General features: G+C 47.6%; 1 protein-coding gene across 2 annotated transcripts in view; it reads left to right on the top strand.

Moving 5' to 3' along the window:
* The first annotated feature begins 353 nt into the window (after positions 1 to 353).
* Positions 354 to 27,280, top strand: part of LOC132576598 (oocyte zinc finger protein XlCOF6-like) — a 29,253-nt gene continuing 2,326 nt past the window's right edge. The window contains exons 1-6 of one of the 2 annotated variants that reach the window (XM_060245935.1): positions 354 to 872; positions 16,397 to 16,897; positions 17,182 to 17,248; positions 19,848 to 19,912; positions 20,118 to 20,244; positions 25,926 to 26,033. In XM_060245935.1, the coding sequence (XP_060101918.1) occupies positions 16,475 to 16,897; positions 17,182 to 17,248; positions 19,848 to 19,912; positions 20,118 to 20,244; positions 25,926 to 26,033 (790 nt within the window). In that variant the 5' untranslated portion in view covers positions 354 to 872; positions 16,397 to 16,474. Of the gene's footprint in view, positions 873 to 14,919; positions 15,113 to 16,396; positions 16,898 to 17,181; positions 17,249 to 19,847; positions 19,913 to 20,117; positions 20,245 to 25,925; positions 26,034 to 27,280 lie in introns of those variants that run through there. The other variant, XM_060245934.1, reaches the window with a different exon arrangement.

Raw genomic sequence — 27,280 nt, 5'->3', positions numbered from 1 at the left:
GGCTCCGTTTGCTCTGGGACAACCTTCAGACATCTGGAAGTTGGTTAATATTGCAGCAGAACTATCCAGACAGAGAAGACTACAAGGTGAAACTGGAGAACTTAAAAAAACACCGCAAAGGAGCAGGTAAAATAATCCGGTTCCGAGAAGGATTGGAGGGGGGTGGGTGGGCTACCACAAGTTAATACCAGGAGGCAGATGTTGCTGTCTGATCAGCCACTTTAAATCCGGAAGGAAACAGCAGCGACATCTGATTATACTGTGCGTCTGAACAGGGCCTTAGACTCTGATTCAGAGAGAAAGGAGGGATATCAATCTACGGTCTTCTCTTCGTCCACCATGTTCCTGTCTGTTTCTCTCCTTCTCCCCAGAGAGAAGCCTCTTTTCATAGCCGAGTGACTAAAGGCATCTTTATACAGTCAGAAGTGACCCAAGAGAAGGGGAAGGAGATGGAAGAGCAGAACCCAGAAGAAGGTGGAGCTGGCAAGACAGCAAAGAAAGACCCCCGCCCCACCCAAGCTGGGAGCAGTGTTGAATTTTGGGAGAGCCCAGGGCCAAATATCGGTTCTCAGCTCACTGCAGTCTCAGATGTGTATTGCCGACGCTTCCGGCAATTCTGCTACCATGAGGCCGGTGGGCCCCGAGAGGTTTGCAGCCAGCTCCATGGACTTTGCAGCCACTGGCTGAAGCCGGAGAGGCACACCAAGAAGCAGATCGTGGACCTGGTGATTCTGGAGCAGTTCCTGACTCTCCTGCCCCAGGAAATGCAGTGCTGGGTCAGAGGATGTGGGCCAGAGACCAGTTCCCAGGCAGTGGCCCTGGCTGAAGGTTTCCTCCTGAGTCAGGCAGAGGAGAAGAGGCAGGCAGAACAGGTGAGGGGATTCATAAGAACATAAGAGAAGCCATGTTGGATCAGGCCAATGGCCCATCAAGTCCAACACTCTGTGTCACACAGTGGCCAAAAAATTATATATATATAATATAATATATATAATAGTATATATATATACATATATCCACATATATATACACACTGTGGCTAATAGCCACTGATGGACCTCTGCTCCATATTTTTATCTAACCCCCTCTTGAAGCTGTCTATGCTTGTAGCCACCACCACCTCCTGTGGCAGTGAATTCCACATGTTAATCACCCTTTGGGTGAAGAAGTACTTTCTTTTATCCGTTTTAACCTGACTGCTTAGCAATTTCATCGAATGCCCACGAGTTCTTGTATTGTGAGAAAGGGAGAAAAGTGTAGAGTGAAACATTGTATGAGAGTGGAAGATAAACTGTAGTGAATGAGCAAGCTACGGCTTTGGTAAAGCTTACAGCGAAACAGGGAAATAGACCGGTTTTGCCTGTCAGCTCTGTGGTTTTGTGGAAGCTGTGTGGTGTTCTAGGTTTTTCGCCCACAGTTACCCCTTATGTATGGTTGCTATAGTGAATGGAAATTCCGCACTTATTGGCTAATGCAAGTCATATGGATTGAATAAATTGAGATATTTTTCTAAAGGAACATTCATTGAGCTGTACATCTTTTAAGTGTTTATTTTTGCTTCAGGAGTCTGGGAGTTGGGCAGGATCCATTCCTTCACCTCTTTTCCATTCCATCTCTTGACTCCTCTCTCTCTCGCTGCTGTTTCAGATGTGGGCACCATCCGTGAAGAAAGAAACTATATTTCCTGAGGCAGAAGGAGGTTCCTCGAAGCAAGTTTTGGACCATATTCCTGTGTTAGGTGAATCTGTAACTGGTTGGCAGTTCGCACCCAAAGACTGCTTGTGAATGGTTCCTTGTCCTTGACAAGTGGAGTGCCTCGGGGATCTGTCCTGGGACCTGTTTTGCTCAACATCTTTATAAATTATTTTGATGAAGGAATAAACCTGCTCAGGGGTGGAATTCTATTAGGAGCTGCTTTGCATATTAGGCCACACACCCCTGATGCAGCCGATCCTCCAAGAGCTTACAAAAAAGAGCCTTGTAAGCTCTAAGAGGATTGGCTTCATCAGGGGTGTGTGGTCTAATATGCAAAGGAGCTCCTGCTAGAATTCCACCCCTGGACCTGCTCTGGTTAGACCTCAACTGGAGTATGGTGTTACGTTTTGGGTACCACAATTTAAGAAGGATATAGATAAGCCGGAACGGGTCCAGAGGAGGGCGATGAAGATGGTGAGATCCAGTCCTATGAGGAAAGGTTGAAGGAGCTGGGTGTGTTTAGCTTGAAGAGGAGATGACTGAGACGTGGTATGATCACCATCTTCAAGTACTTGAAGGGCTGTCATATAGAGGATGGCGCAGAGTTGTTTTCTGTTGCCCCAGAAGGTCAGGCCGGAGCCAACAAGTTGAAATTTAATCAAGAGTTTCTGACTAAACATTAGGAGGAACTTCCTGACAGAGCGGTTCCTCAGTGGAATGGGATTCCTCTGGAGGTGGTGGGATCTTCCTTCTTTGGAGATTTTTAAGCAGAGGCTGGATGGCCAGCTGATAGCGATGCTGATTCTGTGAACTTAGGCAGATCGTGAGAAGGAGGGCAGGAAGGGTCGCATCAGTGCTTAGTTCTCGCGGCTCTTTCTTGCATGCCCAGGGAAATGCCAATCGCCATATAAGGGTCAGGAAACAAATTTTCCTCAGGCGAGTTTGGCCAGGGATCCTGGAGATTTTTTGCCATCTTCTGGGCATTGAGCTGGGGGTCACTGGGTGTGTGAGGGGGGAGGTATTTGTGAATTTCCTACACTGTGCAGGGGGTTGTACTAGATTACGCTGGAGGTCCCTTCCAGTTCTATGATGCTATGACTTCTGTGGCTCGCAGATACGTGGGGCTTCCCTTCTGCCTGTCTCAGAATTCAGTAAAAACTATGAAATTGTTTTTTGAGTGCACACAGGACAAGGTTTCAAACTTCTGGGAAGTGGGGGGGGGGTGCATGAAGCAAAGGGAAAACCACCAAATGGAATAGGAAGTCATGGCAAACGCCTTTCTTTCTCCCTTTGTCTCACTAACAGGCAGTGTAGAGTTGAGCTGTCATCTTTTCAGAGGTGTAGAAACAGCGGCTGCACCTCCAGTTCAGGTAAGGGCGATCAACGGGGAAACCTGGATCCCTCCTCCTTTCTCAGGGGGGGCTTTTGCTTGTGCAGTTTCCACAAGGTGTCCAGATGAGAGAGGCTCTGAACGCAGATCTCTTAACCCAGGGGTGTCGAACTCATTTGTTATGAGTGCCGGATCTGTCAAAATGAAACCTTGTCAGGCCGGGCCATATTTAAGATTAGATAGCAGAGATATAAACTTTATAAAGGACACAGACGAACACAAATATCTTTTTAAAAAACCATAAAACGCTAGCACTCATTGGTCTTAAAAGTGCTTTCTTTGTATTTCTCCCATGGGATCCCCTGAGCTGGGCAAAGGAAGCTCTGACTCTTTCCTTCCTTGCCAAGGGGACTGGTGGGGGGAAGCTCAGCCAATAGAAGGAAAAGAGACTTGGCTCAGTACCTCTGCTGCGTGATTGAGAGAGCCTGGAAAAACAAGCTGTGCTCCCCCCCCTTCCTCCCCAAGGGATGAGCCTCAGCCAATGGAGAAAATAGAGGTTTTGCTCTGTCGCTCCTGTGTGATTGAGCAAGCCTTGCAAAGCAAAATGTTATGCAGAAGGAAGCAAGATACAGGGAGAAGGAAACAGATGACAGCCAGTTGCTCAGGGGCTTGATAGGAGGAGCCCTCCGGAGGCCTGATTGGGCCCCTGGGTCGCATGTTTGACACCTCTGCCTTAACCCATGCCAAACAATAAATCCTATACCTCCCCCCCAGACTTCTCCCTTCCAGTGTGCAATCTCTGCTTGAAGTGATACCTGAAGAGGGAAACTCCTCCACTTGCAGCTGCTGGAATGGCCTTGGGTTAGCCATAGCTCCTGTAGGAGTTGTCCTTGAAAGGGCAGCTTCTGGGAGAGCTCTCTCAGCCCCACCTACCTCACAGGGTGTCTGTTGTGAGGGAAGACGATAAAGGAGATTGTAAGCTGCTCTGAGACTCTGATTCAGAGAGAAGGGCGGGGTATAAATCTGTGGTCTTCTTCTTTTCCTTTCAGTCTCCCTTTTCCTTTGAGGAGGTGGCCGTGTACTTCACTGAGTCAGAATGGGCCCTGCTGGGTCCGGTCCAAAGAGCTCTCTACCAGGAAGTCATGCTGGAGAACTATGGGAGCGTGGCCTCCCTGGGTAAGGATCTTTCTTAGGTGTCAGAGGTGTGAATTGTTGCCATTAAGGGGGGAGGGAGGCAAAGTGTCCTTAAATACTAGATATTCTGGGGGAAGCTGGAGGTGTCATAAAAATCAGCCTAGCTGGATGAGGCCAAAGGGCTGCCAATCCTTTCGTACTGCAGTCACATTATGGTTGCCAAGTCCAATTCAAGAAATATCTGGGGACTTTGGGGGTGGAACCAGGAGACTTTGGGGGTGGAGCCAGGAGCAAGGTTATGACAAGCCTAATTGAACTCCAAAGGGAATTCTGGCCATCACATTTAAAGGGACCGCACACCTTTTCAATGCCTTCCTGCGGACTCTCAACCAATTCCATAGGGCCTGCAAGACTACTTTTTTTACAATGGCCTTCACTTAAATGTAGACTTTATGTAGACTTGCTGTAGACATAATCTACTATATCCAGCCACCAAACCCACTGAGGAAAATCTGATATGTAGCACCGCAAATGTTAATTTAAATTGTAAATGATGGTTTTAATTATGGTTTTATTTAATGATTTATGTATTGAATTGTATTGATGCTTTTATATTGCAAACTGTAATTTTTAAATGTTGTTGGCCGCCCTGAGCCTGGCTTCGGCGGGGAGGGCGGGATATAAATAAAATATATTATTATTATTTATTATTTCCCTCTTTGGAAATAATGAAGGATAGTGGCATCTTTTTTGAGGGCTCATAGAATTCGACCCCCTGGGCCAATCTTTTTGAAACTTGGAGGGTCATTTGAAGAAAGGCATCGGATGCTATGTTGCAAATTTGGTGCTTCTACCTCAAAAAACAGCCCCCCCTAGAGCCCCAGATACCTGCGGATCAATTCTCCATTATTTCCTATGGGAATCAGTCTCCATAAGGAATAATGGAGTGCTCAGCAATCATTTCCCTCCCCCCTCCCCACTTTCTGATGACCCTGAAGCGGGGGGAGGGCCTCCAAACCGGGGGATCCCCCGCCCCCACCTGGGGATTGGCAACCCTAAGTCACATAGATGTATTTTGACCTTACCTGCCCTCCCAGGTGCTAACAGGATTTCTCTGTTTATTCCAGCAGAGGATGATCAGAGGAATGAGAAGGGGGAGGGACTTCTTCAGCATATGGCAGACAGAGGAAACCTCAGGAATGAAAGCAGACCTAAGAGAAAGAAAGGTGGCCATATGGTTGAGAAGAGAGATGGAAGAAAACGTAGTGAGCATTTTCCAAAGCACAGGATAATGAAGGCAAGTAAATGCATTCAGTGTGGAAAATACTTCAGAAACAGATCACAGCTCCTTGTGCACCAAAGAATACATAGAGGAGAGAAGCCTTTTGAATGCTCAGAGTGCAGGAAGAGATTCAGCGAGAGGGGGCATCTTCAACAGCATCAGAGATCCCACACACGGGAAAAACCCTTTGAATGCTCAGAGTGTGGAAAGAAATTCAGTTGGAGTGTCACTCTTCAACTGCACCAAGGAATCCACAGAGGGGAGAAACCCTTTGAATGCTCAGAGTGTGGAAAGGGATTCCGTCATAATTTCAGTCTTCAGTATCATAAGAGAACTCACACAAGGGAGAAACCTTTTGAATGTCCACTGTGTGGAAAGGGGTTCAGTTCAAAAGGGGATATTCCAAAGCACCAGAGAACTCACACAGGGGAGAAACCTTTTGAATGTTCAATGTGTGAAAGAAGATTCAGTCAGAATGGTAATCTTCAAAAGCATCTGACAACCCACACAGGGGAGAAACCTTTTGAGTGTTCAGTGTGTGGCAAGAGATTCAGTCAGAGTGGCAATCTTCAACAGCATCTGACAACCCATACAGGGGAGAAACCTTTTGATTGCTCAGAGTGTGGGAAGAGATTCAGTCGGAGTGGCACTCTTCAACGGCACCTAAGAACCCACACAGAGGACAAACCTTTTGAATGCTCAGAGTGTGGAAAGAGATTCAGTCATAGTGTCAGTCTTCAATATCATAAGTCAATCCACACAGGGGAGAAGCCTTTTGAATGTTCACTGTGTGGAAAGAGATTCAGTTCGAAGGGAGATATTCTAAAGCACCAGAGAATTCACACAGGGGAGAAACCTTTTGAATGTTCAGTGTGTGGAAAGGGATTCAGTCAGAATGGCAATCTTCAACAGCATCTGACAACTCATACAGGGGAGAAAGCTTTTGAATGTTCAATGTGCGGAAAGAGATTCAGTCAGAGTGGCAATCTTCAACAGCATCTGACAACCCATACAGGGGAGAAACCTTTTGAATGCTCAGAGTGTGGGAAGAGATTCAGTCGGAGTGGCCATTTTCAACGGCACCTAAGAACACACAGGAGAAACCTTTGAGTGCTCACTTTGTGGAAAGAGATTGTTTGACTCGCCATCTTCAATCATCAGAGAATCTACCCAGTGGAGAAACCTTTTGAATGTTCAGAGTGCAGAAAGAGATTATATAAGAACATAAGAGAAGCCATGTTGGATCAGGCCAGTGGCCCATCCAGTCCAACACTCTATCACACAGTGGCCAAAAAACCCCAGGTGCCATAATAGATTTAGACATAGTGTCAGTCTTCAGTATCATAAGAGAACCCACACAGGCAGAAACCTTTGAAATGTTCACTGTGTGGATAGAGATTCAGTTTGAGGTGGTGTATTCAAAAGCATCTGACAATCCACACAAGGGAGAAACCTTTGCTATGTTCAGAGTATGTAAGGAAATTAAGTGGCAATCGTAACTGTATCAAAGAGTCCACACAGGGGAAAAACCTTTTGAAAGCTCAGAGTGTGGAGTTTCACTCGACATGGAAATCTTCTACAGCATCTAAGAACCTACACTAGGAGAAACCATGTAACTGGAGCTGCTTTGCAAATTAGGCCACACACCCCTGATGTAGCCAGTCCTCTAAGTGCTTACAAAAAGAGCCTTGAAAGCTTTTGGTTACATCAGGGGTGTGTGGCCTAATATGCAAAGGAGCTCCTGCTGGAATTTTACCTCTGATTAGACTTATATCCCGCTCTCTCTTGTCCAGCGAGGTTCAGGGCAGGTCACAACAACAGAGTAAAATTACATTAACTGGTAAATTCCAATTTTTTAAGAAAATTAAAAATTACCGTATTTTTCGCACCATAGGACACACTTTCCCCCCCCAAAAAAGTGGGGGGGAAAGTGTGTGCGTCTTATGGAGTGAAGGTACCATACGTACCTTCCTGGGGGTGGGGGGGTGATCCGCTGCCTCCGTCCTGGCACTTCCCCGCGCCTGCCTGCCTGGCTCCAGCTCTGACGCTTACAGCAAGTGCCAGGATCGCTCCCTCCGCCCTCCGATCCCAGCGCTTGCTTTAAGCATCAGCGCTGAAGCCATGCAAACAGGCAGGGAGAAAGCACGCCGCCCCCTCCACAGCCGGCGCTTGCGAAGCACTGGGTTTGCGGGGGGGGGGGGGGTGCTTCCTCTGTGCCTGTCTGCCTGGCTTCAGCTGCTGCTTATAGCAAGGGCTGGGATCGGAGGCAGCCAAGCCTCCGATCCCAGCACTTACTATAAACAGCATCTGAAGCCAGGCACAGAGGAAGCACACACACACACCACCCCCCCGCAAACCCAGCGCTTCGCAAAGCGCTGGGTTTGCGGAGGGGGCGGCATGCTTTTTCCGTGCCTGCGTGCCTGACAGGGAGACAAGCGGCGAGATCGCTCCCTCCGCCCCCACCGCAAACCCAGCACTTCGTAGGGAGCGATCTCGCTGCTTGTCTCCCAGCCAGGCACGCAGGCGCGGGGGAAGCATGCCAGCGCCTGCGTGCCTGGCTGGGAGACAAGCGGCGAGATCGCTCCCTGCGAAGTGCTGGGTTTACGGTGGGGGCGGAGGGAGCGATCTCGCCCTTGTCTGCCAGCCAGGCACCTGCGTCTTATGGTCCGGAGCGTCCAATGGACCAAAAAATACGGTAATTTACAACTTATGCAGCAGCCTGGAGGAGTCCACACAACCGAGGAACCTTATAAATGCTCAATGTGTGGCAAAAGCTTGAGTCTTTTCATGTTCTTCAGAGATCCATAAAAGAGAGAAGCATTCCTATAGCTGGTCCTGAGGGTCTTTTTCAGACACCCAGGTGTTGAAGGTTCAGGAAAGCTTAGAAAGTAGTTACACAAAGGAGGGCCTTTTTAGTGGTTGCCCTCTTCTATGAAACTCGCTACTTCAGGTTATCTGCCGATTTAACTCTTTCTGACATCTACAAAACTGGCAAACGTATTTCCTTTCTCAAATCCTGTGTGGCAATAGACAAGTTGAGGATAACAGATATCTACAGTAGGAGTGTCAAACTCATTTGTTATGAGGGCCAGATCTGACATGAATGAGACTTCTTTATGTGTGTCATAAAATGCAATGCCAGGTAGTGAAGATATAAACTTCATAAAGGACACAGACAAACACAATTAAAGAATAATTAAAAGATTAGTACTCTTGCAATATTTTGTTTATTTAACAGTCTCTGATAACTGACACCTCTTGCTCAGAAATACTGCATCAAAATCTGGAGACAATGTCTGTGCTGTAGCAATCTTGAGCATGCTGTTCAGGTTCAGGTGTGTATCTGTAAATTGCAAACCTACTTTTGATTTACTGACATTCAATATAGAAATCTCATGGTCAATGCTTTGAGCCTAAGACCCAGCCAGGCTGAGAAAAAACTGGAGATTGGGAAGACAGGGACCTCAGTGGGGTACAAAGTCATAGAGTTCCCCCTCTATGGAAGCTGTTTTCATCAGGGGAATCAGGGCTTTTTTTTTTGTAACAGGAACTCCTTTGCATATTAGGCCACATACCCTTGATGTAGCCAATCCTCTAAGAGCTTACAGGGCTCTTATACAGGGACTACTGTAAGCTCTTGGAGGATTGGCTACGTCAGGGGGTTGTGGCCTAATATGCAAAGGAGTTCCTGCCACAAAAAAAAAAGCCTTGAGGGTAGGGCTGCCAATCCCCAAGTGAGGACAGGGAATCCCCTGGTTTGGAGGCCCTCCCCGCACTTCAGGGTCATCAGAAAGCAGGGGGAGGGGAGGGAAATGTCTGCTGGGAACTCATTATTCCCTATGGAGGCATTCCCATAGGAAATAATGGAGAATTGAGCCGCAGGTATCTGGGGCTCTGGGGGAGCTGTATTTTGAGGTAGAGGCACCAAATTTTCAGTGTAGCATCCAGTGCCTCTCCCCAAAATACCCCCCAAATTTCAAAAAAATTGGACCAGGGGGTCTAATTCTATGAGCCCGAAAAGAAGGCGCCCCTATCCTTCATTATTTCCTATTGAGGGAAGGCATTTAAAAGGTGTGCGGTCCCTCTAAATGTGATGGCCAGGAACTCTCTTTGGAGTTCAATTATTCTTGTCACAACCTTGCTCCACCCCCAATGTCTCCTGGCTCCACCCCCAAAGTCCCCAGAGATTTCTTGAATTGGACTTGGCAACCTTACCTGGGGGGAGCTCTGCAATCTGAAGATGAGCTGTAATTCCAGGGGATCCCCAGGTGCCACCTGGAGGCTGGCATCCCTAGGTGGGGCAGTTGTTGGGACCCAGGGTTTTTATCAGGGTCCACTGTTGCTGACCTGCTTGCTCATGTGCCTCTCTGCCCACCTCACTGTTCCATCCATTGTTTCCAGTCATACATAGAGCCCACCAATGTCAGGAAAAAGGCATGCAGATGGTACAGGCAGCTGTGATCCTGGATGGTGAGAGGAGGTGGGGAAAGGGTGCACAGGCACATGGGTCAGTGGCTGGGCTAGGTGGTGGGCTTGGGAGAGCAAGACATGGGTACTCTTCACACAGGGCTCCCCATGATCTGGAGCCTGCCCTGTCTCTGTCTCTTGGCTCAGCTGGCTTTGTTGACTTGAATGGGCACAGGTACAGGGTCCTGCTCTACTCATACCGGGCACACAGCTGATGGTGGAGCCTGTGTGAACCTGAAGTTTGCACTATTGCCTTAGAAACCAATTAAGAGCCATACTTAGCCATGCTTTGCGCAAAGAATCATACTTGAATATGGAGATATACTGATTAAGGCTTGATGCATTTGATAGTAAGACCTGCATTTTATAGTAATAAATATAGGAATAAGGCCTGTTGGGGGAAAATACAGTGGGCTGTAGAAAGAAGAAGATGAAGATATTGGATTTATATCCCGCCCTCCACTCCGAAGAGTCTCAGAGTGGCTCACAATCTCCTCTACCTTCCTCCCCCAGAACAGACACCCTGTGAGGTGGGTGGGGCTGGAGGGGGCTCTCACAGCAGCTGCCCTTTCAAGGACAACCTCTGCCAGAGCTATGGCTGACCCAAGGCCATTCCAGCAGGTGCAAGTGGAGGAGTGGGGAATCAAACCCGGTTCTCCCAGATAAGAGTCCACACACTTAACCACTACACCAAACTGGCTCTGGGCGACTGCCTGCCACCCTTGCTGTCTTCCCACTCACCCAAGTGAAGGCATTGACCCCGCCCCCCCAAGGGGAGCTGATCTCTGCTATCTAGAGAGCAGTTGTAAATCTGAATGATCTCCAGTGCTTCCCCAGGAGGAAATTGCATTGTACCTGTCTGAGGTTCCACCCCTCCTCAAACCCCACCCTCTCCAGGTTCCACAATTTAAATCTCCAGGAATTTCCTAACCTGGAATTGACAACCCTATCTCCTTCCATTTATCTGCCCCTCTGACTTCAGGTTTTCATTACCTTCCTCCTCCCTGCAGCCTCTACATAGGAAAAAGATAGTCTTTGTTCACAGTGTGTGTGGGGGGGACCAAAGCAGCTTACATCATTCTCTTTCCCCCCCTTTGATCTGAACAACAACCCTATGAGGCAGGTTAGGTTGAATGTCTGTGACTAGTCTGAAATCACCCAGTCAGCTTCTACAGCCCTCACCTGGAGATTGGCAACAGTAGTCCCCCAGTAGGAAATGCCTCTTCCTCAGAGGCCTGTAGTGATACCTTAGGAATTTCCCACCAACCTGGAAAGGTATCACTAAAGGCCTCTGGGTGAGTGTCCCCTTCCCAGTCTTGCTTTCTGCCTACCCACCCAAGTGAAGGCATTCTTTACACTCCCAACTCAAGGAGAGCTGATCTCTGCCATCTCCAGAGCAGTTGTAATTCTGAGTGATCACCACCCTTCACCTGGAGATTGGCAACAGTAGTTCCCCAGGAGGAAAGTCCTCTCCCTCAGAGTCCATTCTATCATATAAACCCACTGTAACCTAATTTGAATAGAAAGAGTGAAGAGTATTTGCAGGTGGAAGGAGGGGAGCTTATTTATCTGCTGCTGTGGAAATGGCCCCCCTCTGCTGTGAATGAACATTCCTTTTGTGTCAGTTGACGAGAAGGAACTGCTACTGTTTTGTCTCATGAAAGTGGCTCTCACAGTTTACGGTTTGTTTCGCTGTTCACTTCACAGCAGCGTTGTTTAAGGGAGTAGGGAGAGGGACTGTGCTGGACTTCCTACAACAGGCCCCGAGGAGAGGCAGTAGTGATCAGTAAGCCCCCAGGAGAATCTGTCAGCAGAGAACGGTCTTCCTCAAAGGTCAGTGGTCTTCTGGTGGGGTTGTTGCCTGATGGGGCTGGCAGTGGTCGGGGAAGAGCAGAATCGGCCAATGGCACGGCAGAGACAGATTGTGAGTGAATCCTGCAAGAACATGGGGAAGGCTTTTCTGAGCTACCCACGAAGGGCAGGGGTTAAACAGGTATGTGGCACTCAGAACCAGAGCTCCCCTCTACAATCTTGAGAATTTACAAAGTAAACTTCATTAGTAAGAAGAACTGCTGATGCCTTTTGACAAATGACATAAAGGTCAGTAAACCACCCAAGTGGAGGAGGAGAACCAGGTTAGAAAACCTTTTAGCCACTTGGAAATGTTCTGCCGGGTGGAGTGTGTGGATGTAAAAGTGACAGGGAAGTCAGACTATTGTGGAATAGGCTTCAGATATTTCTCACGCTTTTGGACAAGACATTTTTTTTAATAGAAAAAGCCCAGCAGGAACTCATTTGCACATTAGGCCACACCCCTGTAGGGTTGCCAAGTCCAATTCAAGAAATAACTGGGGACTTTGGGGGTGGAGCCAGGAGACATTAGGGGTGGAGCCAAGATCAAGGCTGTGACAAGCATAATTGAACTCCAAAGGGAGTTCTGGCCCTCACATTTAAAGGGACGGCACACCTTTTCAATTCCTTCCTTCCATAAGAAATAATGAAGGATAGGGGCACCTTCTTTTCAGGCTCATAGAATTGGACCCCCTGGTCCAATCTTTTTGAAACTTGGGGGGTATTTTGGGGAGAGGCACTAGATGCTATACTGAAAATTTGGTGCTTCTACCCCAAAAAACAGCCCCAGATACCCACGGATCAATTCTCCATTATTTTCTATGGGAATAAATCTCCATAGGGAATAATAGAGTTCCCAGAAGACATTTCCCTCCCCTCCCCCTGCTTTCTGACGACCCTGAAGCGGGGGGAGGGCCTCCAAACCGGGGGATCCCCTGCCCCCACCTGGGGATTGGCAACCCTACACCCCTGTCACCAACCAGCAGCGTTCCTGCTCAAAAAAAGCTCTGCTTTCGGAACTGTGGTCCACTCCTACACTTTCAGGACTTACTTGCAAGTCTCCTTTTGGGCAGCCGCGGTGCTCCGGAACCTCGAATTTTTATTGTGCTCTTTCTTTCTTAACCCTCCCCTCAAATAATTGCTCCTGGGCTCTATTGTTCAAACCCCTTTGAGAATTTTCCTGAACTCTAAGATTTGACAGACTTGCTAATATTTTTCTCCAGAAAAAAAATGGGGAAATAATAATAATAAATTTTATTTGTATCCCGCCCTCCCCGCCGAAGCAGGCTCAGGGCGGCTAACAGGACATGGTGTGCACCATGATTTACATAAAACAATTTTAGATTACAATTAATAAATACATTTAAAAACAGTTACATAAAAATTTAAAATTACAGTAAATTAAGGTGCTATATTCAGTAGATGTGTTCCGATGGCTGGATGTCGTTTTCAGGGTTCCTTATAAGCTTGCAGAAAGAGGGTGGTTTTGCAAGCCCTGCGGAACTGATTAATGTCCCGCAGGGCTCGCACTTCCTCTGGTAGTTGATTCCACCAGTGGGGGGCCATTATGGAGAAGGCCTGCTCTCTCGTTACTTTCAATTTGGCCTCCTTTGGTCCAGGGATCCTTAAAAGGCTTTGAGAGCTAGATCTTAGTGCTCTCTGGGGAACGTGTGGAGAGAGGCGGTCCCTAAGGTAGGCAGGTCCTCGGCCATATAGGGCTTTAAAGGTAATGACCAGCACTTTGTAGCGAACTCGGAATATAATTGGAAGCCAGTGCAGCTCCTTCAGCCCAGGCCGCACATGTTCCCACCGAGGCAGTCCCAGTAGCATGCCACTGTGGCCACATTGGAGACAGTAATTTAAAAGGTATGCTGAGAGGAAGTTTTTATGATGACAGTTTTAATTCCAGAAGCATTTTAAGGTAGATGCGAGCTGGTATAATTTAGCACACCTTCCAGAGATGTCAGGGGTGTGTGTGGCATATGCAAATGAGTTATGCAAACGAGTTGTGCTAATGAGCTCCGGCATCTCTTTTCCTCTGAAATGGCCCCTTACTTGCAAAGTAACCGCACAATTTTTCTCCAGATCAGTTTGGCCAGGAATCCTAGAGCTTTTTGGCCATATTCTGCCATGGAACAGGGGTCAAAGGTGCTGTGCGTGCGGGGAGGGGGGGTGGGATTTGTGAATTTCCTGCATTGTGCAGAGGGTTGGAATAGATGACCCCAGAGGTCCCTTCCAACTCTATGATTCTAAGTATTATGGGCTGACCTGTTTTGGAATGCTTGGCATGAGCTTTGTTGTTATTGTTGGCCGTATTTTTCTTGTTTCTGCTCAACTGCCTCATTGTCTCAGATGCCTGAACAGGCTGGGATATCCAAGAACACCACCCTGTGCAGGGTTACTCCAGAGTCTGCCCTCTCTCTCGCTTCTTTCCCTCTCTCTTGCTTCTTTCTGTGCAACAGCTTGCTTTGCCAGGATTTCTCAATCACACAGAGAAAAACCCCTATTTTCTCCATTGGCTGAGGCTCCTGACTTGGGGAGGGGGTGGTGGTAGAAGGAGAGCTTGCTTTGATACGGACCACAATATTGCAAGAGAGCCAATACATGATAGAGGTTATCCCATGCATAACCATTATGTGGTTATGCATGGGACAGAGAAGGAAGAAAATGAAGTCCTTTTCTCCCTTTCTCACAAGACAAGAACTCGTGGGCATTTAATGAAATTGCTGAGCAGTTGGGTTAGAATGGATAAAAGGAAGTCCTTCTTCACCCAAAGGGTGGTTAACACGTGGAATTCACTGCCACAGGAGGTGGTGGCAGCTACAAGCATAGGCGGCTCCAAGAGGGGACTGGATAAACATATGGAGCAGAGGTCCATCAGTGGCTGTAGGCACAGGATATTGCTGGAACTCTGTCTGGGGCAAGTGAGGCTCTGTATTCTTGGTGCTTGGGAGGGGGGCACAGTGCGAGGGCTTCTAGTATCCTGGCCCCACTGATGGACCTCCTGATAGCACCTGGGTTTTGGCCACTGGGTAACACAGAGTGTTGGGCTAGATGGGCCATTGGCCTGATCCAACATGGCTCCTCTTTTCTTATAGGGCGCCCCTAACGGCAGCTTGGCTGAAGCTCCTCATAAAGAGAATGGGAACAGTTTCCTTTCGCCTGCAGCGCTGAAGGGGTTAAACTGATAGAGACGTTGCTAGAGAGGCTGAGCAGGAGGGTGGGTGGGCGGAAAAGAAACCCGCCAGGCTAAGTGCAAAAAGAATGAATGGAGCAAGAGACCTGGAAGGGCTTCCAATGGGCACCAGCAGGAAAAAGCAGTGCAGCCGGATCCTGGAAAGGTTTCCTTAGAAGTAAGTCCGGGGGGTGGGGGGGAGAGAGATCTTAAATTTTGGAGGAAAAGTCTGCAGATTTGGTGTGCATTGGGGGGCGGGCGATGGTTTGCAAAGTGAGGTTTTCTTTAAAAGGTAAAGGTAGTCACCTGTGCAAGCACCTGTCCTTTCCCACTCTGGAGTGTCGATAATTTAGGGTTGCCAGTTTCCAGGTGGTGGCTGGAGATCTCTCCTGGAATGATAACCGGCCTCTAGGTTCCGGAGATCATTTCTCCTGGAGAAAATAGTTGCTTTGGAGTCGGCAACCCTAAATCTATGGCATTATGCTTCACCAAGGGACCTCCCCTCCTTAAGTCCCACCCTTCCCAGGCCCCATCCCAAAATATCCAGGAATTTTCCCAACCCAGAACTGGCCACCCTAAATAGGCTGCCTAATAGACCATTTATTTTAGCCAGTGCTCTCCCACCCACTCCCGCCGCCGCCATTCTCGGAAGGGGGTGGGGGGCGTCACTGCATATGAAGAACAAAGTTTGAGTCCACTGGGCCCTTTAAGGCCAACATACGTTTTATTCACGGTATAACTTTCCGTGTGCAAGCACACTTCATCAGATACAGTGGAACAGAACCTCCTCAACCATTACGTATAGGAAGTGGGATGGGAGTTGTTCTCAGGAAGTTCTCATTTAGAGTCAAGATGCGTAAGGATTGGGTGAGGATAGCTGAGATGGGATGTAAGAAAGTTCTGTGCATGGCAGTAACGGTTGAGTAGGTTCTGTTCCATTATACCTGATTAAGCGTGCTTCCACCTGAAAGCTTTAAAAGGTAAAGGTAGTCCCCTGTGCAAGCACCAGTCGTTTCCAACTCTGGGGTGATGTTGCTTTCACAACGTTTTCACGGCAGACTTTTTACGGGGTGGTTTGCCATTGCCTTCCGCAGTCATCTGTGCTTTCCCTCCAACAAGCTGGCTACTCAGTTACCGACCTCGGAAAGGTGGAATGCTGAGTCAACCTGGAGCCGGCTACCTGAACCAGCTTCCGCTGGGATCGAACTCAGGTCATGAGCAGAGGGCTCCGACTGCAGTACTGCAGCTTTACCACTCTGCGCCACGGGGCTGTCCTGAAAGTTTACACTGTGAATAAAACTTTCTTGTCTTAAAGGAGGGGGTGGGGGAAAACTGGACTCATGCTTGTACTTCAGTTCGACATAGCTAACCAACCTGCGTGGGAAGGATTGTGATGTTCATTGGTGTATCTCCATTCTCTTTTATGTTCTATGTTCCTGTCTGTGTCTCTCTTTCTCTCCAGAGAGAAGCCTCTCTTCATAGCTGAGTGGCTAAAGGCATCTTTATACAGTCAGAGGTGACCCAAGAGAAAGGGAAAGAGATGGAAGAGCAAAACCCAAAAGAACCTGGGACTGGCAAAACAGCAAAGAAAGGCCCCCGCCCCACCCAATCTGAGAGCAGTGTTGAATTCTGGGAGAGCCCAGTCTCAGATATCGGTTCTCAGCTCACTGCAGTCTCAGATAGGCATTGCCAACGCTTCCAGCATTTCCGCTACCATGAGGCCGATGGGCCCCGAGAGGTTTGCAGCCAGCTCCATGGACTTTGCAGCCGCTGGCTGAAGCCGGAGAGGCACACCAAGAAGCAGATCGTGGACCTGGTGATCCTGGAGCAGTTCCTGACTCTCCTGCCCCAGGAAATGCAGTGCTGGGTCAGAGGATGTGGGCCGGAGACCAGTTCCCAGGCGGTGGCCCTGGCCGAAGGTTTCCTTCTGAGTCAGGCAGAGGAGAAGAGGCAGGCAGAACAGGTGAGGGGTGATCATATTCTCTCCAGATATGTCCAATTCAAGCAACAATATCTGGCCTTACTCTAAAAGTTCCCTGCCACACATCTGTCCCAAGTATTAACCATTCAAAAGGGAGATTGAACAGGCTTTTTAAGCAGCCTCGTCTACTAGAGAATTTATTATCCCTCCAGATAACTCGTCAGGTCTGCTGATGGAAGGGCACAGAGTCTGGGAGTGGGACAGGATCCATTCCTTGGTCTCTTTTCCATTCCATCTCTTACTCCTCTCCTTTGCTGCTGTTTCAGATATGGGCACCATCCCTGAAGAAAGAAGCTACACTCTGTGAGGCAGAAGGAGATTCCTTGGAGCAAGGTTTGGATCATATTACTGGTAGGAGGATCTATGACTGGTTGACTGCTTGTGAATGGTTCCTCATCCTCTTGTAGAAGAGCGACCAGTGGTGTGCCTCAAGGATCTGTCCTGGGACCTGTTTTGTTCAACACCTTTATACAGGGGTGGAATTCTAGCAGAAACTCCTTTGCATATTAGGCCACACACCCCTGATGTAGCCAGTCCTCCAAGAGCTTACAAAAAAGAGCCTTGTAAGCTCCTAGAGGATTGGCTACATCAGGGGTGCGTGGCCTAATATGCAAAGGAGCTCCTGCTAGAATTCCACCCCTGCCTATATAAATGATTTTGATGGAGGAATAGACCTGCTCTTCTTAGACCTCACCTGGAGTATTGTGTTCAGTTTTGGGCACCACAATTTAAGAAGGATATAGACAAGCTGGAACATGTCCATAGGAAAGCAACAAAGATGGTGAGCTGTCTGGAGACCAAGTGCAATGAGAAAAGGCTGAGGAAGCTGGGTATGTTTAGCCTGGAGAGGAGATGACTGAGAGGTGATATGATCACGATCTTCAAGTACTTGAAGAGGAAGGTGCAAAGTTGTTTTCTGTTGCCCCAGAAGGTTGGGGCAGAACCAACAGGTTGGAATTAAATTGAAAGAGCTTTTGGCTAATAATTCCTGACACAGCAGTTGCTCAGTGGAACAGACTTCCTCGGGAGGTGGTGGGCTTTCCTACTTTGCAGGTTTTTAATCAGAGGCTAGATGGCCATCTGACAGCAGTGTGGTGAACTTAGGCTGATCATGAAAGGGAGATCAGGAAGAGTTACATCAGTGCTTAGTTCTCAGTGCTCTTTCTTATACACCCAGCGAAATGCCACTTGCCACTTAAGGATCAGGAAAGTCATTTTTCTCCAGACCAGTTTGGCCAGGGATCCTGGAGGGGTTTTTTTTGCCGTCTTCCGGCATGGAAAAACACAACTCTAATGTTATAGTGACACAATTACTAATGTATTATAATAATAGACAAACAATAAAGAGAAACGAGTTCCTAGTAGAAGTCCATGTAGAATTAGTTCCTGAGGAACTCAGTGAGAGCCAGTTTGGTGTAATGGTTAAGTATGCGGACTTTTATCCGGGAGAACTGGGTTCGATCCCCATTCGTCCACTTGCAGCTGCTGGAATGGCCTTGGGTTAGAAGAAGATGATAATATTGGATTTATATCCCGCCCTCCACTCCGAAGAGTCTCAGAGCGGCTCACAATCTCCGTTACCTTCCCCTCCCCCACAACAGACACCCTGTGAGGTAGATGAAGATATTGGATTTATATCCCGCCCTCCACTCTGAAGAGTCTCAGAGCGGCTCACAATCTCCTTTACCTTCCCCCCCCCCACAAAAGACACCCTGTGAGGTAGATGAAGATATTGGATTTCTATCCCGCCCTCCACTCCAAAGAGTCTCAGAGTGGCTCACAATCTCCTTTATCTTCCCCTCCCCCACAACAGACACCCTGTGAGGTAGATGAAGATATTGGATTTATATCCCGCCCTCCACTCCAAAGAGTCTCAGAGCGGCTCACAATCTCCTTTACCTTCCTCCCTCACAACAGACCCCCTGTGAGGTAGATGAAGATATTGGATTTATATCCCGCCCTCCACTCCGAAGAGTCTCAGAGCGGCTCACAATCTCCTTTACCTTCCTCCCTGACAACAGACACCTGTGAGGCGGGTGGGGCTGGAGAGGGCTCTCACAGCAGCTGCCGTTTCAAGGACAACCTCTGGCAGAGCTTTGGCTGACCCAAGGCCATTCCAGCAGCTGCAAGTGGAAGAGTGGGAAATCAAACCTGGTTTTCCAGATAAGAGTCCTCACACTTAACCACTACACCAAACTGGCTCTCCGTTAGCCATAGCTCTTGCAGGAGCTGTCCTTAAAAGGGCAGCTGCTGTGAGAGCCCCCTCAGCCCCACCCACCTCACAGGGTGTCTGTTGTGGGGAAAGAAGATATAGGAGATTATAAGTCGATCTGAGTCTTTGATTCAGAGAGAAGAGCGGGGTATAAATCTGCTGTCTTCTTCTTCTTCTTGATGTAATAAATTCCTTCCACATAAACAAAGAACCAACATTCCTTGGAACTCCCTGAATAGGTTGTCAAAACTTCTGTTGCACCTTTTTCAAAGTCTTTGTCAACAGGGGATATTTTACTGTACTTACAAATACTCAATATGATCGACTCTAGGCGAAACTCGTAAGGACCCAAAGTCTCCAAACACTCTGTCAGTAATGGCTCACACTCCAAGGTGGCTCAAAGCTGCCATGGAGCAGGGGTTACTGGGTCAGCGTTGTGAGGAGGTATTTGAGAATTTCCTACCTTGTGTAGGGACTTGGACTAGATTACCCCGGACGTCCCATCTAGTGCTATGATTCTATGACTCCCGAGGCTCCTGGATACCTGGGGCTTCTCTGCTGGAATTTAGTAAAAAACCCTGTGAAATGATGTTTTGAGTGTACAAAAGGCAGAGTTTCAAACTCCTGGGAAGGAGGGAGGTGTGAAGTAGGGAAGAAACCATCAAATGGAATAGGACGTCATGGCAAACACGCTTCTTTCTCCCTTTGTCTCACTAACAGGCAGTGGAAAGTTGAGCCGCCATCTTTTTAGAGGTGTGGAAACGGCGGCTGCACCTCTGGTCCAGGTAAGGGTGATCAGCAGGGGGAAACCTGGGTCCCTCCTCCTTTCTCAGGCTTTTGCTCATGCAGTTTCTACAAGGCATCCAGATGAGAGAGTCTCTGAACGCAGATCCCTTAACCCATGCCGGGCCATATATCCTGTACCGTTCCAGTGTGCAATCTCTGCCTGACATGATACCTGATGAGGGAATCACCTGATTTTCCTTTCAGTCTCCATTTTCCTTTGAGGAGGTGGCCGTGTATTTCACCGAAGCAGAATGGGCCCTACTGGATCCGGGCCAAAGAGCTCTCTACCGGGAAGTCATGCTGGAGAACCATGGAAGCGTGGCCTCTCTAGGTAAGGATCTTTCATAGGTGCCAGAGGTGTGAATTGCTGGCATTGGGATGAGCCATGAATCAAAATCTTGAATAGCAATACGCCATTTTAACACCTCAGGGGCAACTGAGGCCAGAGTTCTGGCTGTCACCGAAACCAGAGAAGGTGTCCTGGCCTGAGGCAAGGATGGGGATGAGAGGCCCTCAGAAAGCCTCTGTAAGGGGCCAGAGCCTCATTTTTCTGTTGCTAAACTTTACCACACACCCTTCATGCCTCAGGGGCAACTGAGGCCACAGTTGTGGCTGTCACTGAAGCTGGAGAAAGTGTCCTGGCCTGAGGCAAGGGTGGGGATGAGAGGCTCTCAGAAAGACTCTGTATGGGGCCAGAGCCTCATTTTTCTGTTGTCAGACTTTACCACACACCCTTCACCCTTAACAACATCCACTCTGACTGTGATCTGGAAAAGATCCTGTCAGGAACCCAAGCCTGGGTCCTCCTGAGTCACTAGCCTTTGTACCTGAGCAGCACCCAGTTCAGAGGGTTCACAAGCCCCATTATAGATGGCAAGCTAACGGTTACATTTTCAAGCAAAAGCGGGAATGCTGAGCGTGGGCAATTCACGACCCCTCCCCCCAACTTCTTGCAGGTGTTTCTTAATCAGCAGTCTGACCTCGAGGTTCCCTAGGAGACCTCTAGGCTAGCGGAAAGGCTCTTGGTAACTTGTTACAACAGATAAGCAAAGCAGAAGTACATAAGAAAATAAGAGAAGCCATGTTGGATCAGGCCAATGGCCCATCCAGTCCAACACTCTGTGTCACACAGTGGCATTATGATACTGGCTGATTTGTTTTCAATTCCCTTCCTAATAATTCCCAGCATGGCGTTGGCCTTTTTTATTGCAATCGCACACTGTCTTGACATTTTCAGTGAGTTATCTACCACAACCCCAAGATCTCTCTCTTGGTCAGTCTCTGCCAGTTCACAACCCATCAACTTGTATTTGTAGCTGGGATTCTTGGCCCCAATGTGCATTACTTTGCACTTGGCCACATTGAACCTCATCTGCCACATTGACACCCACTCACCCAGCCTCAACAGATCCCTTTGGAGTGCCTCACAATCCTCTCTGGTTCTCACCACCCTGAACAATTTAGTGTCATCTGCAAACTTGGCCACTTCACTGCTCACTCCCAACTCCAGATCATTAATGAACAAGTTAAAGAGCATGGGACCCAGTACTGAGCCCTGCGGCACCCACTGCTTACCGTCCTCCACTGCGAAGACTGCCCATTTATATTCACTCTCTGTTTCCTATTAATTAGCCAGTTTTTGATCCACAAGTGGACCTGTCCTTTTACTCCATGATTCTCGAGGTTTCTAAGGAGCCTTTGATGAGGAACGTTATCAAAAGCGTTCTGGAAGTCCAGGTAAACATCTTCTGGGTCTCCTTTGTCCACATGTTTGTTCACCCCCTCAAAGAACTGTAACAGGTTCGTGAGGCAAGATCTTCCCTTACAGAACCCATGCTGAGTCTTCCTCACTAACCCTATAACAGCGCGCCTCGCGGTCTCACTGGATCGCTTCTATATGCGGCTTATGGCTACGCCAGACCCTCTTCAGCCTCAGTTCTTCCTTTTGAATTTTACCTCATGACTATGAAACGCAAGGGGTGGGTGTAATATGGATTTCTCAATACTAGTCTCTTTGGGGTTTTTGTTTTGCTTTCAGATGGATATAAACTCAGTTGGTAGGTAGGGGACCACAGCAGCTTTGATAGCTTTCCCAATATACTGGCACCAGAGAACTTTAAAGTAAACCACAGAAATTTATTAATGTACACACACCGTCTTCAACTGGGGAATGGGAAATATATACATGGGCTATATGGTATCTCAAGCAGTTAACAGTTTCTTCGTAGTTCAGGCTTTATAATATCAAGTTCCCTTAGGTCTCTCAGGTTCACAATTCATATAGATTACACTCTCCAACACTATTCTAGGTTGGCTTCTTGGGTATAATGTGCCAAGTCCCTTAAGTCGACTGGTGTCTCTTCTCCCAGCCCTTCAGACTTCTAGACCCACATTTTTCCCTCAACCACCTCTTTAGCTCTTAAGAGAAGTGTCTCTGTGTCTGTGACCTCTCAGGTCTTTTACTGTGACTCTCCTTTAGTCACACACAGCCCCTTGGCTGTCTTTATAGAGTGAACAGTGAGCTTTGCTTCTCTCGAAGACTCTCCTCAGCTCCTGTCTCAGCTTCTTCTCAGACCAACTGCTCTCTTCAGCAGTCTCCCTCAGACTCAGTCTGACACAAACTGCCCCCAGCCGTTAGCTGTCAATCACCTCTGAGAGTTCCGAGCACTCTGGCCCCCACCCTCAGGTCACCTGACGCAGGCTCTATGCGTCCTTAGTTTTCTTGTTAACCCATTCATTACTGTCACACCTGTGTTCATCAATGTGCCTACTCATCCTGTCCTTGATAACAGTTTCTACCAACTTTCCCGGTATTGAAGTCAGACTGACTGGCCTGTAATTTCCCAGATCTCCTCTGGAACCCTTTTTAAAGATGGGGGTGACATTTGCTACCTTCCAGTCCTCAGGAACGGAGGCAGATTTCAATGAAAGATTACATATTTTTGTCAGAAGATCCACAAGTTCAACTTGGATGTATGCTATCCGGACCTGGTGACTTATTAGTTTTTAATTTGTTTATCAGTTGTAGGACCCTCCTCTCTTGTCACCTCAATCTGACTCAGGTCTTTCAACACCCCTTCCAAAATTAGTGGTTCTGGAGCGGGCAAACACTTCTCGTCTTCCACAGTGAAGACGGAGGCAAAAAACGCATTCAGCTTCTCAGCCATTTCCCTATCCTCCTTCAGTAATCCTTTTACCCCTTGGTCATCCAAGGGCCCCACTGCCTCCCTGGCTGGTTTCCTGCTTCTAATATATTTGAAGAAAATTTTATTGTTGGTCTTTATGTTTTTTGCAATATGCTCCTTATAATCCCTTTTTGCCTGCCTGATCACAGTCTTGCATTTGATTTGCCACAGCCTGTGTTCCCTTTTATTAATCTCACTTGGACTAGCTTTCCACCGCTTAAAGGAGTCCTTCTTACCTTTTACAGCTTCCATTACTTTGTTTGTTAACCGTGCAGGCCTTTTCTTATACCTGTTTGTGCCTTTCCTAACTTGTGGTATATATTTTATCTGAGTTTCTAGGATTGTAGTTTTAAATAGCCTCCAAGTTCCCCAAGGGTTTTGACCGTATTTACCTTTCCTTTCAGTTTCCTCTTCACATGCCTCCTCATCTCAGAGAATTTACCCCTTTTAAAGTTAAACGTGGTTGTGCCAGTCTTTTGGGGCAGCTCCCTATTTATACAAACGGTAAAATCAATAACGTTATGGTCACTGCTCCCAAGCGATGCGATCACTTTTGCATCTCTCACCAAGTCTTGGGCATTACTTAGGACCAAATCCAGGATCGCCCCACCCCTGGTAGGTTCTGAGACCATCTGCTCCATAGCACAGTCATTGAGAGCATCAAGAAACTCAATCTCTTTCTCTCGACCAGAACACATATTGACCCAATCAATCTGCGGGTAGTTAAAATCACCTATTACGACACAATTTTTATGTTTAGCCACCATCTTTAAACCTTCCATCATATTATAATCGTTCTCTCTCTCTTGATTTGGTGGGCGATAACAAACTCCCATTGTTAAATTTCCTTTGGGGCCCTCTATTTCAACCCAAAGCATTTCTAGAAGGGAATCTAATTCTCTGACCTCAGTCTTACTGGACCGTATACCCTCTCTGACATACAGAGCCACCCCACCTCCAACCCTTCCCTCCCTATCCTTCCCATATAACTTATATCCAGGAATCACCGTGTCCCACTGATTCTCCTCATTCCACCAAGTTTCTGAAATTCCCACAATGTCTATGTTTTCTCCCAACACTAAACATTCCAACTCACCAATTTTACTTTGAACACTTCTAGCATTTGCATACAAACATCTATAATTTCCCAGGCAAGCTAGGCCCGCAACTTTCCTCCTGTCGCCTTGAGACTTTGGCAGACAGTCCATACTGTTTGTCACCATCTCAGTGGACAACTCTGATCCATTACCCGGTAAAAAAGTAACAGCTAACCCTTCATCTCTATGAGATGAGTCCTCCCGAACCAGAGACATTTCATCTCCTGTCGGCTTTCCCCCAAGATTTAGTTTAAAAGCTGCTCTGCCACTTTTTTGATTTTAAGCGCCAGCAGCCTGGTTCCATGTGGGGACAAGTGGAGACCGTCTCTTTTGTACAGCTCCCGCTTGTTCCAGAAAGCATCCCAGTGCCTAACAAACGTAAACCCTTCCTCCCTACACCATCGTCTCATCCACACATTGAGACTTTTAATTGGTGCCTGTCTCTCCTGCCCTGCACATGGAACAGGTAGCACTTCTGAGAAGGCTACCTTGGAGGTCCTGGCCTTAAGTCTCCCGACTAGCAGCCTAAATTTTTCCTCCAGGACCTCACGACTGCATTTCCGCACATCGTTGGTGCCAACATGCACCACGACCACTGGCTCCTCCCCAGCACTGTCTATCATCCTATCTACTACATGCGTAATGTCCGCTACCTTCGCACCAGGCAGGCAAGTCACCATACGGTCAGTACGCGGTTTTGCCACCCAGCTGTCTACTTGCCTAAGGATTGAATCACCAACTACCAAGACCCCCCCTCTCTCCCTGCCCAGGGATGGTTCCTTGGCACGAAAGAATACTCGCTCACCAACTGAAGAAGAGGTCCCTTCTGAGGGCGCATTCCCCTTATCCTCAGCCCGGTGCCCTGTTCCCTCTTGACCCTCATGCTCCCTGGCAGCAACGGGGCTGCCACGTTCAGAGTGGGGCTCATCTAATACGGCCCCGAGAGCCTTTCCCGAGTGCCTAACTGACTGTCTCTGCTTCTCCAGGTCAGTCACCTCGGCCTCAAGGGTACGAACTCGTTCCCTGAGGACCAGGAGCTCCTTGCATTGAGCACACACCCAAGACTTCTGTCCTATGGGCAGATAGTCATACATGTGACACTCAATGCAAAACACTGGAAAGCTCCCACCCCCCTGCTGGCATTCTACCTTCATGATAGCTTTTTTTTTTTTAAAATATACAGTCCCCTTTTAAATCTGGAGGTCAACTTACCTTATTAGGAGCACAAGGAAATTAGGGATCTGGGTTCCTGGTCCTTACAGAGCCCCCAGGCTAAGAGCCACAGGCCAAGAACCCTTTAGATTTCTGGCAAGGCTCAGCTTAACAATGCAAAGAGGGTGGGGAACACAGCCACTCCTAATCAATCAGCAACAATCACCTTTAGTCACCATCACCTTCAGCCCACTCAACCAATCAAACAGCAGTTCCCCAGCAACCACAATCTCAGAATTTTCAGCAGTCACACAAACTCCCACGCAACTTCCCCAGCTGCTCACCCTTATATCAGTTATTCTCTGCTCTCTCTCAGAGCTTCTCTGCTCTCTCTCAGAACTCTCTGAAATGTCTACCAAATAAAAAAGTAGCAATAATGAGCAGAGTAATATGAACATTAACATGGCAAGGCACTTGACATTTACCATAGTTCCATCATTCCAGAAGAATTTTTACTCTTGAATTTCTCTCCTTCCACATATAAGCATGATCTTTCTCTCAATCACTTTTTGTGATAGAAGCCAGAAGTATGAGAGAGACTTTGGTGGAGAGAAACAGCAACCTTGCATCTGAAGAAGGGCTGGAGAGATTCTCAAGAGGATCCCAAGAGCATATTTCCTTCAAGAGTGAGTATCCTTCACAGGTACGTCAAGGGAACAGGCAAGGACTCACCATGTGGGAGCGGGATTCTGATTCACTTCTGAGCAACATTTGGTTTGGTAAATCGTACAGACTGCGAGGGAGGGAGGGAGGACTTCTTGGGTCCTAAAATCTGGAGGCCTAGAAACGTGAGGTAACCTTAAATTCTAGATCATAGATATCGAACTTATTTGCTATGAGGGCCGGATTTGACATAAATGAGACCTTGTTGAGCCGAGCCATGTGTATCATAAAATGTAATGCCAGGTAGCGGACATATAAACTTTATAAAGGGGACAGACACACAATTAAAGATTTTTTTTTTGCTTAAAATAAAACATGGTTAAAATATTAGCCCGCTTGCAATATTTTGTTTTACAGTCTTTGATAAATGTCACCTCTTACTATGAATTATTGCATCAAAAACTGCAAACAATGTGCTGTACCAGACTTGAATATGTACTGTTCAGGTGTGCACATCTGTAAGTTGCAAACATACTTTTGATTCATTGACATTCATTACAGACATTTCATGGTCAATACTTTGAGCCTAAGACCCAGAGGAACATGAAGCAGCTGGGCATTGGGAGCTTTTGTACAGAAGTTGCTTCAAGTACTAGTCAAGAACATGTGAAGGCACCATGGCACAGACTGAGGGCTATGTGCTTGTCTACAAAACTATAATTTTCCCCAGAAAAAAGACTACAACTTCCCCCAAAAAACAACTACAAAAACAGAGAAACAGCCATGTACGGTGGTCAGTGTCAGCCTACTATCTGGGAAGTCTAAATTCAAGACCCCCCAATCAAAGAAAAATGTGAAAGAAAAAAATAAGGAAAATCTGCTGGGTAAACCTGGGGTGGAACACACTCTCAGCCGCATGCTGATATTTCTCTTCTAAATAGTTCACATGCTTTCCTATTGAGAAAGACTGGAGGGCATGAGTACAGTGAAAAGAGGAGGGGAACCCAGTTACAAGCCCAACAAAACTTTCTCTCTATCTCTCTCTCCCTCTCTGTAAGCAAGGCAAAAAGCTCATACCTTCACTAAAACGTTGCTAGTCTTAAAAGCATTCTTTGTAGCTCTCCTGATGGTGGGAACTGGCAAAGGAAGCTCTGGCTCTTTCTTTCCTTCCCCAGGACAGGAGGAGGGGGAGGAGCCTCAGCCATTCATTAGAAGGAAGAGAGGCTTGTTTCAGTAGCTCTGCGGGGTGATTAATTGAGCCTGGCAAACT

The sequence above is a fragment of the Heteronotia binoei genome, chromosome 8 (assembly GCF_032191835.1).
Source record: "Heteronotia binoei isolate CCM8104 ecotype False Entrance Well chromosome 8, APGP_CSIRO_Hbin_v1, whole genome shotgun sequence".
Lineage (NCBI taxonomy): Eukaryota > Metazoa > Chordata > Lepidosauria > Squamata > Gekkonidae > Heteronotia > Heteronotia binoei.
This window is presented reverse-complemented; position numbering and strand designations above follow the sequence as displayed.